This window comes from Micromys minutus (assembly GCF_963924665.1).
Source record: "Micromys minutus genome assembly, chromosome: 31".
In the NCBI taxonomy this organism is placed as follows: Eukaryota; Metazoa; Chordata; class Mammalia; order Rodentia; family Muridae; genus Micromys; species Micromys minutus.
Genome location: NC_137966.1, coordinates 16,698,866 through 16,711,214, shown reverse-complemented (window position 1 = coordinate 16,711,214; position 12,349 = coordinate 16,698,866). Strand labels below are relative to the sequence as shown.

Sequence of the window (12,349 nt, the reverse complement as noted above, 5' to 3'; positions counted from 1 at the left end):
TCTAATCACACACTCACAAATATAGGAAACATTTGAAAAGGCAGAAGGAAAGACAGATGAACAAACAGTAATGACTTTGCCTGCACGCAAAATAGATTTATAGTTCATATGGAAGTCTGCAGAATGCAGTTCAGTGGTGGAGCTCCTCCGTACCATATGATGAGTTCCATTATTATAACGCTAAAAGCAAACGACACAAGACCAATTCCTATGACTTAGTAAATCCACCCCTGCACTGGGTGACTAAGTCCCCTAAGAAACAAGAACCAAATTCCTTTGTGACTGAACCTACCAGCGTCTGTTTGCTGAACTGTGCTATACTCTGAAATGTGGTACAGAACAAACTCAATCCAAATCTCACAGAACAGAAAAAGTGCGTCCCTGGACAACTTTTCTTAGGGCCCCTTTCAAGTCCCTGTTCCTCAGGCTGTAGATGAAAGGGTTCAGCATGGGGGTCACCACTGTGTACAGCACAGTGGCTGCCGTGTCCTTCTCAGATGAGTGGGCAGATGAGGGGTTGAAATACACAGCGATGATGGTGCCATAGAAGAGGCAGACCACAGCCAGGTGTGAGCCACAGGTGGAGAAGGCTCTCCATCCTCCCCTAGTGGATGAGACCCTCAGGACAGCACGGGTGATGTGGATGTAGGAGATCAAGATGCAGACAAATGGGGTGACCATGATCACAGATCCCTCTGTAAGAATCAACAGCTCATTGACATATGTGTCTGAGCAGGAGAGTTTCAGGAGGGGAGTCACATCGCAGAAGAAGTGTGGGATGATGTTGCTTCCACAGAAGGAGAGTCGAGCTATGAGGAGTGTGGGTAAAAGGATATTCAGGTTGGCAGTGACCCATGATCCAGCCACCATCAGGACACAGAGCTTCTGGGTCATCTTTGTTGTGTAGTGTAAAGGGTGGCATATGGCCACATACCGGTCATAGGCCATCACAGCCAGCAGGAAATTGTCCATGTCCACAAACATGAAAAGGAAATACATCTGTGTGAGACACCCAGAGAAGGAAATGGTCTGAATCCCGAGTATGTGCATGGCCAGTACCTTGGGGACAGTGGTGGAGGAGAAGCAGACATCCACAAAGGACAGGTTGCTGAGGAAGAAGTACATGGGGGTGTGCAGACGGGAGTCTGTGCTGATGGCCAGGATGATGAGCAGGTTTCCCAGGACAGTGGCCAGGTACATGATGAGGAAGAGCAGGAAGAGGAGCTGCTGTTGCTCAGGCTGCCTGGAGAGTCCCAGGAGGAGGAACTCGGAGACACTCGACTGGTTGGAGTCTCTCATTGAACCATAAATAGGCAAAGATGATTATCCCTTGTACTCGGGGATACTGGGGAAGACTAGATGATTAAAATAACAGAGAAACAAGTCAAAGGAACAAGCGCAAGAATGAGTGTTGTGTGCCTTCCACTTGCTTCATCTTGATAGCTCAGTGACACAGCTTGTTCCTGGGTTCTGTGAAGCATCACAGGAGGACACAGGACAGGTAATGACAATTCCTGTTGGTGGGTTCCTGGTCAGTCCTTTGTGTGCTTTTTGTTCTTTGACACAGGGAGTCCTGTGTTGTTTAGGGTGACCCTAGGATTCTCCTAATCCTGCCTCAAAAGGTTATTATTGGGAGATGAACACAATGACTGACCATCTAATGTTTTTTAAGAAAGTAGTTTTTAAGAATTACAGACTTAAGAAATGGAGGAGTGTTCATTGGGAGGGTGCAGGGGTCCATGCCCAGAATCCCTGTGTGCAGAAAGCAGAAGGACAGGATCAGTGTTCAAGGTCATCGGCTGCAGAGTCCATCTGAGAGCAGCCTAAGCTATGTCCAGTTTCTTATACATGCCTAAAAATGGATTAATGGACAAATTAATTATGGCGGTTATAAATGCATGACAGTGTTTTATTTAAATATACAAACAATTAGAAGATTATTAGAAGAAAAATAAGCAGAAAAATGTTAAGGTAGTAAGTGAAATATGCTAGACTCAGAAAATACATTTCTTTTTGTGTGTTTTCTTTTGTATATACACAGGGCTTCTTTCTACACTTCTGGCTGTCCTGGAAGTGGCTCCACAGACCAGGCTTACACTGACCTTACCTCTTGCATGCCAAGAGCTGAGATGAAAAATGCACACAGCTGCCAAAATCCAGCTGCATTTCTTTTCAAATGGAGAAATCTGGATTAAAATTAAAAAACAACCAAGCAAACAAAAGAATAAATAAGACCAGGGGTGGTACACGTTTATTCCTAGTACTACAAAGTCAGAGCCAAGCAGCTTTCTATGAGTTAGAGGCTAATCTACTTTACACAAGTCTAGTACAACCAGAGCTACAGAGAGAGACACTATTTAAATTAATTCATGCCCACTATTTAAGAAACAGTAAAGTAGAAAGGGATAGAATTCACATGACAGGAAAACCAGAGGGGATGCAAAACCCAGTGAAATGATTTGCTTGTGAACAAACTACATTTTCTCCATTAAAAATAGCATCATAAAAACTATGATTTTGTACAAATAATCTATCTTAACAATACAAATGAAAACCAGGAAAATACCCCCACCCACACAGAGTGATTGCCATAGATGTCCAGTACTCTGGAACCACCGACGTTTCTGTCGCTTTAGAGAAAACATGAGCTCTCCTCCTCTGTGCTCGGAACCAATATCTTTACTGACCTGTTTGCTCTGCAGACCTAACCAGCCTCATCCCCGACTCCCAGGGAGAAATGACAGTGCGCTGTGCTCTGGACTCCCGTCTACAAAGCCCACCTACAAGTCCTCAGGTGGGTCTCGGCTCTGTGCACTGAGCTGCACCTAAAGAATGAAACCAGAGGATGGTGAGAATGGACAGAATGTGGGCTAACCTGGACTACCCACAGCAAATCCCAGAACCTGACACAACTGGATCTGGTCACAATGGGTGATTTAAAAGCACAGCCAGTGACCTCAGGACTGTTTCCTTGGCTCCATGTAAAAGTAAGGGGTGTCCCTGGAAGGCTTCACCTCCAATATGCAGTTACTGATAAAGTCCTTCTGACCTGACTTTAGGCAGTCCTCGAAGTCACCAGAGGACTGGGAGGGGACTTGTTGTAGTGTTATCACTGTATGTGGGAGCTCTGGAGCAGGAGCTCAGCCCTTAGAACCAGAGGACATTTGGGAGAGTCACAGGACAAGCTCTTTAGAGGGTTCCCATGGCCACTAGGGTCATGGTCCCTGAGAGCCTCGTTAGACGCAAGCAGAGTGCAATTTGTCCTTTCTCTTCCTTGGGCTTTTTGGGGTCCTATACTGTCACTTGAATTATGCAGTTTCTGTTTAGGATGTAGTAACATTGGAAATGGTGGAATATGAAAGTAGCTACAGGCAATACTCTGTTACACAGAAACTCAGAATCCATTATTTTCTTCCTTGTCTGCCCAGTCCAATTAATATTGTTGCTGATATATAGAATTCTCTATTAAGATTAAGAGACTGACCTTTGAGCGTTGGTAAGATGGCTCAATTAAAGGCTCTGACCACCATACATGAGGACTTTAGCCAATGCTCAATCCCCACATGGTCGAACTGACTCCAGCAAGTTTTCTTAGACATCTACTGTGCACTCTGGCCTATTTTTGTGTGTGTACACATGTGCACACACATGCACACAGAAAAACAGAGAGGAAGAGGGAGGAGAAGGGGGGAGTGGGAGATGAAATGGGGAGGCAGAAGGGGCAAAGAGGGAGGGGTTTCAGGGAGGGCAGAGAGTGAAGGGCAGAGAGAGAGACAGAGATAGATAGATAGAGAGAGAGAGAGAAAGAGAGAGAGAGAGAGAGAGAGAGAGAGAGAGAGAGAGGGAGGGAGGGAGGGAGAGATTGCTTTAATGAGCATGGCCCCTCTAGGCTCATATTTGAATAGTTGTACCCTAGTTGGTGAATTATTTTGGGAAAGATTAGGAGGCTTTGTTGAAGAAAATGTATCACAGGCGAGGGGTAGAGGGAGAAGGAGTTGGGTAATTAAGGAGTTGGGGAGGAGGGAAGTAGGGGAAGGAAGAAAGGGGTTGGGGGATTGGGTGAGGGAGTTTAGTGTTTCAAATCCCAAATTAGCCATGTTGCCACTAAAAGTCATACCTCAGCATATGTTTCTACAGAAACACATGTTTCTATATGTGGTTTGTGTTACTGTGCTTGGTCTGTGTTACCATCAAAGGCCACAGGGATGTCCATGGTCTGGAACCATGTTGGTGTCCATGGGTTGTGCTGCCATCTGAGATCACAGTGATGTCAGTGGTCTAGCCTGTCTTGAGGGCTTTGTTTGGATCTTGGGTCTACTGCAGTCAGGGACAGTGTTCATGGTCTGTGTTGTGACAAGAACCATGTAGAAGCCCATTATCCATGCTCCTGCTCACTGTAATAGGAAGGAAGCTACTTTTGCATCTCTACCAATGGTTGCAGATGAAGAGCTGAGAAAGAGGGACACAAAAGGTTTCTCTGACAACCCCTACCTCCACCCCAATTCCCCCATCCTCTAAAAAGTGGCAGCCCAAACAGGAAGTTATAGAAGAGATTTCTTAAAAGGCAGTAAGAATACTGAAGTTATCTCTCCACAAATGATGGCTTTATTGTGCCTATTAAGCATTCTTGAACCCCCAAAGACCATCAAGGAGCTGGTTGAGATGCAATCTAAAAAGAGTCTTTTTATTCAAGGTCAAGCTTGGTCTCTCAGCCATCCCTGACTCAGGAAGCTGGGTGGGTGAGTTCTGAACTCAGTTTCACACAAGTATTTATAGAGGCAAACAAACAATCAGGGGGTATCCAGCTTGGCACACATCTGATTAGGAGGCTATTATGTCCTTTAAAATGATTGGCTACTTTTAGGAGGCAAAAATTAAACTTAACTATTGCTTTTCTCCTGATTGGTGGTTGTCAGGGAGTGAATTGGAGGTATGGGTGTGTTGAGGGGTGACCTGGAGACTAGTTCTAGGTGCAGGCTTGTTGGTAACTTGAGTCCATCCTTAGGTTCTCTAAATGGAGCTTGAACCCAAGAGAGAGTTGGTGTGATCTCTCACTCCTTCCTTTTCTCTGGTAACAGGAAGACTTCATTTTCAAGGGTTTGGAGGGATTGATAGTGACTCCTAATGACCATAAGATGAATAGTCCCCAGTCTCTTTTATGTTAAAAAAGGCCCTCTCTAAGTTTTGTCAACATAGAAACAACGTTCTTCTTGGAGGGCTGCACATAGTCCTTCTTGTATGAACAGTAGTAGATCGAGGCTCTTCCTGTTTTGGAGTAATACTTCTGCCATGGAGCCTGAGACTCTTGGCGGTGGGAGATTGTTTTCTAATTTTTGTACCGGTATCTGTTGTTTGTCTCAGCTCATCACAATGTTTGCTTTGTAATGACAGAGAGCTTAGACCAGTGTCATTGTCACCTATATCTAATCTCATGAGAACAGCTAGTAACAGGGCTATGTCTTTAAAATAGGGCAGTTTTATCTCATAGTATAACCACTATGGCTCAGTCAACTCAGGTCTGGATGCATTGGTGACCTGAACCATTATATGTTACAGAGAGGGTCAGGGTTGTCATTACCCAGTCCTTATGGTATCCCTAGGGCTTGGGTAGGAGCTGCATTCGTGGGAGGCAGGAGGGAGTCCTCAGGATGAGTTTCTTCTTGCTGGGCTGGGGCAGCTTCAACTGCAAATCGGTCTGTAATTCAGGCCTGGGTGTGGTGGATCCACGCTGCAATTCCATGGAGCTTCAAGTCAGTGAGTGTGGTCAAGTTTATAAAATAGGGACCTTTCTAACAAGGCTCTAGTATCCTCTGGCAGTGTTTCTTTATTAGGACCCACTGGTTCTGAAGGGGTACTTGTTTCGAGGAGAATACAAAGTTTAAGCTAAATACATTTATGAACCAATTGGATAGCTTTGAGATTGTCCAGCAACTGATGATCCTCTAATTCAATGATGACCTCTGCCTGTATGTTAAGAATAATAGGAGGTGGTATCCTGAACATGATTTCAGAAGGGGTGGGTCCCATCTAGTAAGGGGAGTTTCACACCCAGTAGAGATGGACGGGAAGGAGAGTTACTCAGTCATCGCCAGTATCTATTGTTAATTTAGTTAAGGTTTCTTTTATGGTTCTATTTATCTTTTTTTTTTTTTTTACATGTCTTGAGCTCTGGGGTCTGCATAAACAATCAAGTTTTTAATCAATTTCCAGAATACTGGGTAGTCCCTGCCTTACCCTGGACACAAAGTTTGGCCTATTATATGACCCATCTGGGGAATGCCATACCTTGGCAATATGTCTTCTAAGAGTTTCTTTGTGTCCATGGATGTAGTTTCATGCTTGGTGGGGAAAGCAACAGTCCAACCTGAAAAGAGATCTATGAACACAACTATCTATATCTGAACTTTTTGGATTTACTTCAGTGAAGTCAATTTTCCAGTAGGCTCTGAGTCTCTTTCCACAGAACCTGTAGCCAGAATACTTTTTTTGACTGCTGTGTTAGTGAGCTGACAGGCCTTGAAGTTTTAAGTACTTAAATGATATTTGGAGCTGGCATCGCTTACCCTGACATGTGCATGTTTGATCAGGTGTTGCATCCTTTAGATACCCATGTTGGAGGAACAACAAACCTTTTCAGCATATGAGTACCCAGCTCCTCGGATAGAACGAATTTTCCATCTGTCATTTTTTATCATCTAATGAGGCATCGGGCCAGGGCAATAGATAATGGTCAACTTTTGGGGCACTATTAATGTTTGTAGAAGGGCGGAACTCTTTCTTTTGTTTTAGATAGTCTTTTCTTCAGCTGCCAAGAAGCTCCTCTCTCTGTAGATGAACATGGGATGTGGCATATGTGTGTGTGTGTGTGTGTGTGTATGTATGTATGTATGTATATATATATGTTAAGCCTCATTTCTAGCCTTAGGGCATTTCAAGGCTATTAATTTGGCCTTCTGTGTTGATGTCCCCTGTATCAGGGATTCAGTCTATATAGTCTCAGTTTCTGAAACCATTGCTGCTTCTGCATACCTATGTCTTTCTTGGATAAAGTTGTTGCCATTGGTAAATTACATTATTACCTAAGAATCCACCAAAGAGGAATCCTGAAGATCTAGTCTGGTCCCATGGATGTGGGCCAAAATATCTGAGCAGTCACACAGTGGCCCATTGAGGTCTGTGTCAGGCAGCAGGGTAGCTGGGCTCAGGGAAGTTTGGGCATTAAAGGTCATGCTAGGGGGATTTATGAGGAGAGACTCATAATGAGCCACTCTGGTGTTGGCGATGGTCAGGCTTTGGCTCAGTGACAGTTGTCAGCATCCTTAACCAGGAGGGTCATGGCTACCATGATGTACAAAGAGGCAGGCTAGCCTCTGGAAAATGGCTCAAATTTCTTTGACAGGTAGGCCACTGGCTAGGGCTAAGGCCCAGAGTCTGAGTGAAGATCACTTTCACTATCTCTGACTTCTTGTCTATGAATAGATGGAAGATCTGAGTCACTTCTGGAAACCCCAAAGCTGGTATAGAATTTTTTTTCTGGCCTAGGAGAGCTACCTCTGACCTTCTCTTAATGTGTATTCCTAAGATCTAGGGAGGTCACCTGTGGTTAGCAGAGTAAGAACTTCTTAGTGGAGGCTCAATAGTCCAAATTCACCAGGGCCTCCAAGAGGTCCTGGGTCCCCTCTAGGCATTTTGGTTTCTGCTACCATGCTCTCACCTTGATGACAATGGACTGTACCTCTGAACCTGGAAGCCATTCTTAATTGAATGTTGTCCTTTATAAGAGTTGCATCGATCATGGAATCACTTTACAACAATGGAAATCCCAACTGAGACAGTCCCTTTCCACTTGGTTCTAATTGCCCAATTGCATTAGATTGTAAAGTTGAGCTCTAACCACCGGGATGAGACACAGTCGCCAGCTACATCAGGCACAGAAGACAAAACCTGTCTTGGCTGAGTAAGCTCAATAGCTCTCTCAGAGTGTCATTGCTGTGAGGAAATGCTTATAAAGGGAAACATTTTATTGAATCTGATTTACAGGTTCAGAGGTTCAGTCTATTATCACCCTGGGAAGCATGCAGTGTCCAGGCAGACATGGTGCAGGAAGAGCTGAGAAGTCAACATCTTGATCCAAAGGCCGCAGCAGGATGAGACTGTCATCTGCAGGTAGTGAGAAGGAGGGTCTCTCTTCTACCCTGAGAGGATCTGAAGCATAGGACATCAAAGCCGAGGCCTGTAGTAACACACTGCCAACAAGGCCACACCTGTGCCAACAAAACCACATCTCCTATTAGTGACACTTTTCATGGGTCTAGCATATTCAAACCACCACCACAGCCCTATTTGGTTTCTAGTATACCCTTCTTACAAAAAGAAATTGCTTTGCCAACTTACTTTCTCTTTGTTAGCGTATTCCTTTGAATAATTGTGAGGTTCATTTAGATTTTCAAATCCAGCTGATAGAGTTTTTAGATTTCCTCCTTTGGAGGAAGAGTACCCCTCCCTTACCAAGGTGACCTCCACATCCTCAGGTGAATGATACTTTTTTATATCCAAAATAATCTCAGGACAGAAGTTTCCTCAAAAAAATGACCTCAGAGGCCAGAAACCTCTAGTACAAAAAGACCAAGGTAGGAAAGGGAAAGAATGGCAAAGTGCACCTTGGTGGCAGGATCTTCCTAGAGGTTGGGTAAGAGACACATCACTGATAGGAGGTGAATGTGGAGAACTGCTCCATCACCCCGCTGGTGTCTGTGGTGACTTCTGAATGCTAAGACATTCCTGACACAGCGCTGCCCATTGAGGGTGTTGGTTGGAGATGTTTGGAAAATGTGGTGCAAGAAACAAAACTCCATTGCTGGATGCTTAAACTCTGGCTGGTTATCAAAGTGCAAGAAACTCTATTGTGTAGGGATGCCAGTCTGAGAGGTTTACTCTCACATAGCCAGGATGGGAAACAACTGCGTTTAAAAAACAAACAAGCAAACAAACAAAAAAGTTCTAAAGAAATAAATCCTTCCAGACAGGAAGTAATCAACTTCTCTTGCTCACCCCAAGACTCACCTACTTCACTCACTATTCACAAATCTGTCTGATCTCAGCCCAGGCCATGGCTAGTTTTTCTCTCAGATCCTGTGAGAGAAAATGATGGTACAGTCACTTTCTCCTTACCAGCTCCTCTCTGTGCTTCTAGTATAACAGCAGCACCTATAGGCTCACCTAGACTTCCCCTCTGCTTCTCTCATGGGTTCCCCTTCCCAGTAACACTTGGCCCTAGGAACTGAAGGGAAGTCAAAGTGTCTCTAGAGGACAGCGCACTATTGGAGTTCACAGCTACAATTTGAGGTAAAACATTGTAGACTTGCTTTTCTTTGAATGAGACCATGAAAGCTATTCCTCTGACTCTTTGCTTTGGCTCTTTTTTCTTCCCTGATCTGCTGCCTAATGTAGATTCATGCTAACCCAACTCTGCATTTTGCTAAGTAAAGAAGTAACTATTCACCTTTAATATGAGAGACACACATATCCCCATGAGACTCGTGTTTTGATGGGGCAAATTTTATCAAAAGCTGAGCTCACAATAAGCAAATACTGTATTTTCACTATTTTGGCTGGTGACTTATCAACATGGAGACAGCCAAGTGATGTAGTCAGCACCTTGGTTGGTGGCATCATCATGATGGCCATAACCATGTGACTCCACTGCCATCTGAGATTATGCACCCTATGGCATGAGTCAAAATGGTGGCACCCATAAAACTACCTGAGCTCCCAGTGGATTTCCACACATCATAGGCACACAGTCACAGGTCCAGATTCTCTTCTCTTAACTTTGCTTTCCTTTTTGGTTTTTACCTTGCCTTCACCTAGTTGCACCATAGAAATAGGAAATCTAGATGAAACTTTGACATGGTTGTCCTGTCAAGTGACAAGGTCAGTGCATTTTTACTTTCGACTACAGAGATAACACCAGACCCCCACAGCAGGTTTTTATTTGTTTTGCTCAATTTTGACAAATTGTTTTATATGATATATTTTCTGGTTTATAGCCAAGGCTTTAGAGCTTCGCAAGCCACGTGTCTCCAATACTAGCCAGCTGACAAAGGGAGCTGACACTCTGAAACTTGGAGAGCCCATAGGAATTTTCAGGGAGTGTGTGGGAAAGTTCAACCCCAACTGGAACCCAAAGGACGGATTACCAGGTGCTATACAAGCTACCACCAGTGGACAACTACAACTGCTGGGGTGGGGGCACCCTGGAGATGTGGGCTGTGCTGGGCCTTCATAGGCATTCTTTCAGCCCTGTGTCTCAGCCCTTTGAGTTGGAATGTTCTTTCCCTTCCCCAGACACCTTTGCTTTATGTCAGTGTCTGCTTCTCTTTCCGTTCCACTCAGCTTCGCCTAACCCGAATTTTGATTTTACTTTCAGTCACAGCTCCGTGGACAGGCTAAGGAAGAAGCGTAGGTTGATGCCACCGTTTTCCAAGTTCACAGAGTCATAACATGGCTTCCTTGGCTGGGTTCCTGCTGGACGATGTAGACATTTTGATGTGTTTCACTGTGTGTGGCTGTATTTCTCTATGTGCTACTTTCACTCTTTTAAAACCAGAAGCTTGGACATAGGAGGAGATCACAGCTGGGTTTACTAATTATTGGTGAAGATTGAAATGGCTGGATTTTTTTTCCAGAATGAAAAAAAAAAAAAAGCTGGAAATCATATGCAAGCTTTGGGTTCCAGTTGGGGTTGAACTTTCCCACACACTCCCTGAAAATTCCCTAAGTCATAAATGTCACATTAACGTACATAGAGACATCTTTTATATATGTGATATTAAAATTTCTTTTTCATTTTAATTTAGAATTTTATTTATTTTATTTTATAAGCATTGATATTTTGCCAGCATGTATGTCTATATGAGGGGGTGTCAGATTACCTACAGTTACAGACAGCTGGGATTTGCCATGTGGGCTCTAGGAATTGAACCTAAGACCCCTGGAAAAGCAGCCAGTGCTCTTAACTTCTGAGCTGACTCTCCAGCCCTAATATTAATATTGCTGAGGCTAAAGTTTAATGCATTAAAGTCAAACCTATGTTTAAATGTTGTTAGTGCAATTTGAAAAGTAGCAGCTTTTTGTTCAACTTGGTTAGCTTCCAAATAATTGAGACAGAAACTGTAAGATATATTCAACAGCTTTAATGCACAATAACTGAACAGTTATTAAACTATTCTAATCCTCTAAGCTAATCTGGCTACCTCCCAGACAAAATCTCTAAGATACCTGCATTTTAGTATTGAACTGTATCTCTTTGCTTCAGATGTATTCCCACCTGGACCCTCTCCTTGGGGTGAATCCTCTCCCCCTGCCTCCCTCCCTCCCTCCCTCCCTCTCTCTCTCTCTCTCTCTCTCTCTCTCTCTCTCTCTCTCTCTCTCTCTCTCTCTCTCTCTCTGCTGTCTGTGTATCAGGTTGTAAATCTCCCAGTCACTAGTACAGAGCTGAGCCTGTCTTCTTTCCAAAATGATGATCATAGACTAACTCTCTAAACTACAAAAAGGGCTCTAATGAAGTGTTTGCTTTTGTAAGAGTTTCTTTGGCTTTAGTGTTTCTTTATAGCAACAGAACAGTAACTAGTTCACTTGACATCAACTTTGGTCCTCTATATGCATATGAACTGGAACACACACACACACACACACACACACACACACACACACACAGCAACACACATATATACCCACCATAACACACACATACCCCATGTACATACATATATACTTACAAACACACATATAATATACATACAAACTCAAGTACACATATACAAACACAGACAAACATAAAAATATACATGATTGCACGAACACACACACATATACTACATCCAAGCATATTTTGCAGGATATTTGATCACATCTTGCACTCTAATATTTTGAATAGGAAAATTCTCTTTCTTGTTGTGGTGTGGCTCAGTTCTGATACATGACTTGAATCCAAGAGCTTTTGTTAACAGGAATAAGTAATGTCAACCATAGGTCAAGAGGCAGAGCAAGCAAGCAGTTGACAAGAAGTGAACATAAGAGAATCCAGGAAAAAGATAGGGATGTCTTTGTGTTGAGTTGTATTTAAGATAGTGTGAAAAATAAAAAGGAGCTTTTTCCTTCTGAGCCATCAATGAAGTAGGGAAGTCAGCTGGTGCTTTCTTTGCCTCTCTGAGCTAGCAGTCTTTCATCCCAACATCTGGCTTTTGAATCTTCACTGATAAAATCAAACCATCGGGAATTTGTTTTAAAAAACAAGCATACACATATGCAAGCACACATATGCACACATAAATACACATATGCACAC

At 43.5% G+C, this 12,349-nt stretch overlaps 1 protein-coding gene across 1 annotated transcript; it reads right to left on the bottom strand.

Moving 5' to 3' along the window:
• Positions 1–357: 357 nt before the first annotated feature.
• Positions 358–1,299, bottom strand: LOC308440289 (olfactory receptor 1f45-like; the record flags this gene model as incomplete). Its single annotated transcript, XM_080942307.1, has 1 exon — positions 358–1,299. One exon carries the CDS (start codon positions 1,297–1,299, stop codon positions 358–360), a length of 942 nt encoding a protein of 313 aa, XP_080798433.1.
• Between the last annotated feature and the right edge of the window lie 11,050 nt (positions 1,300–12,349).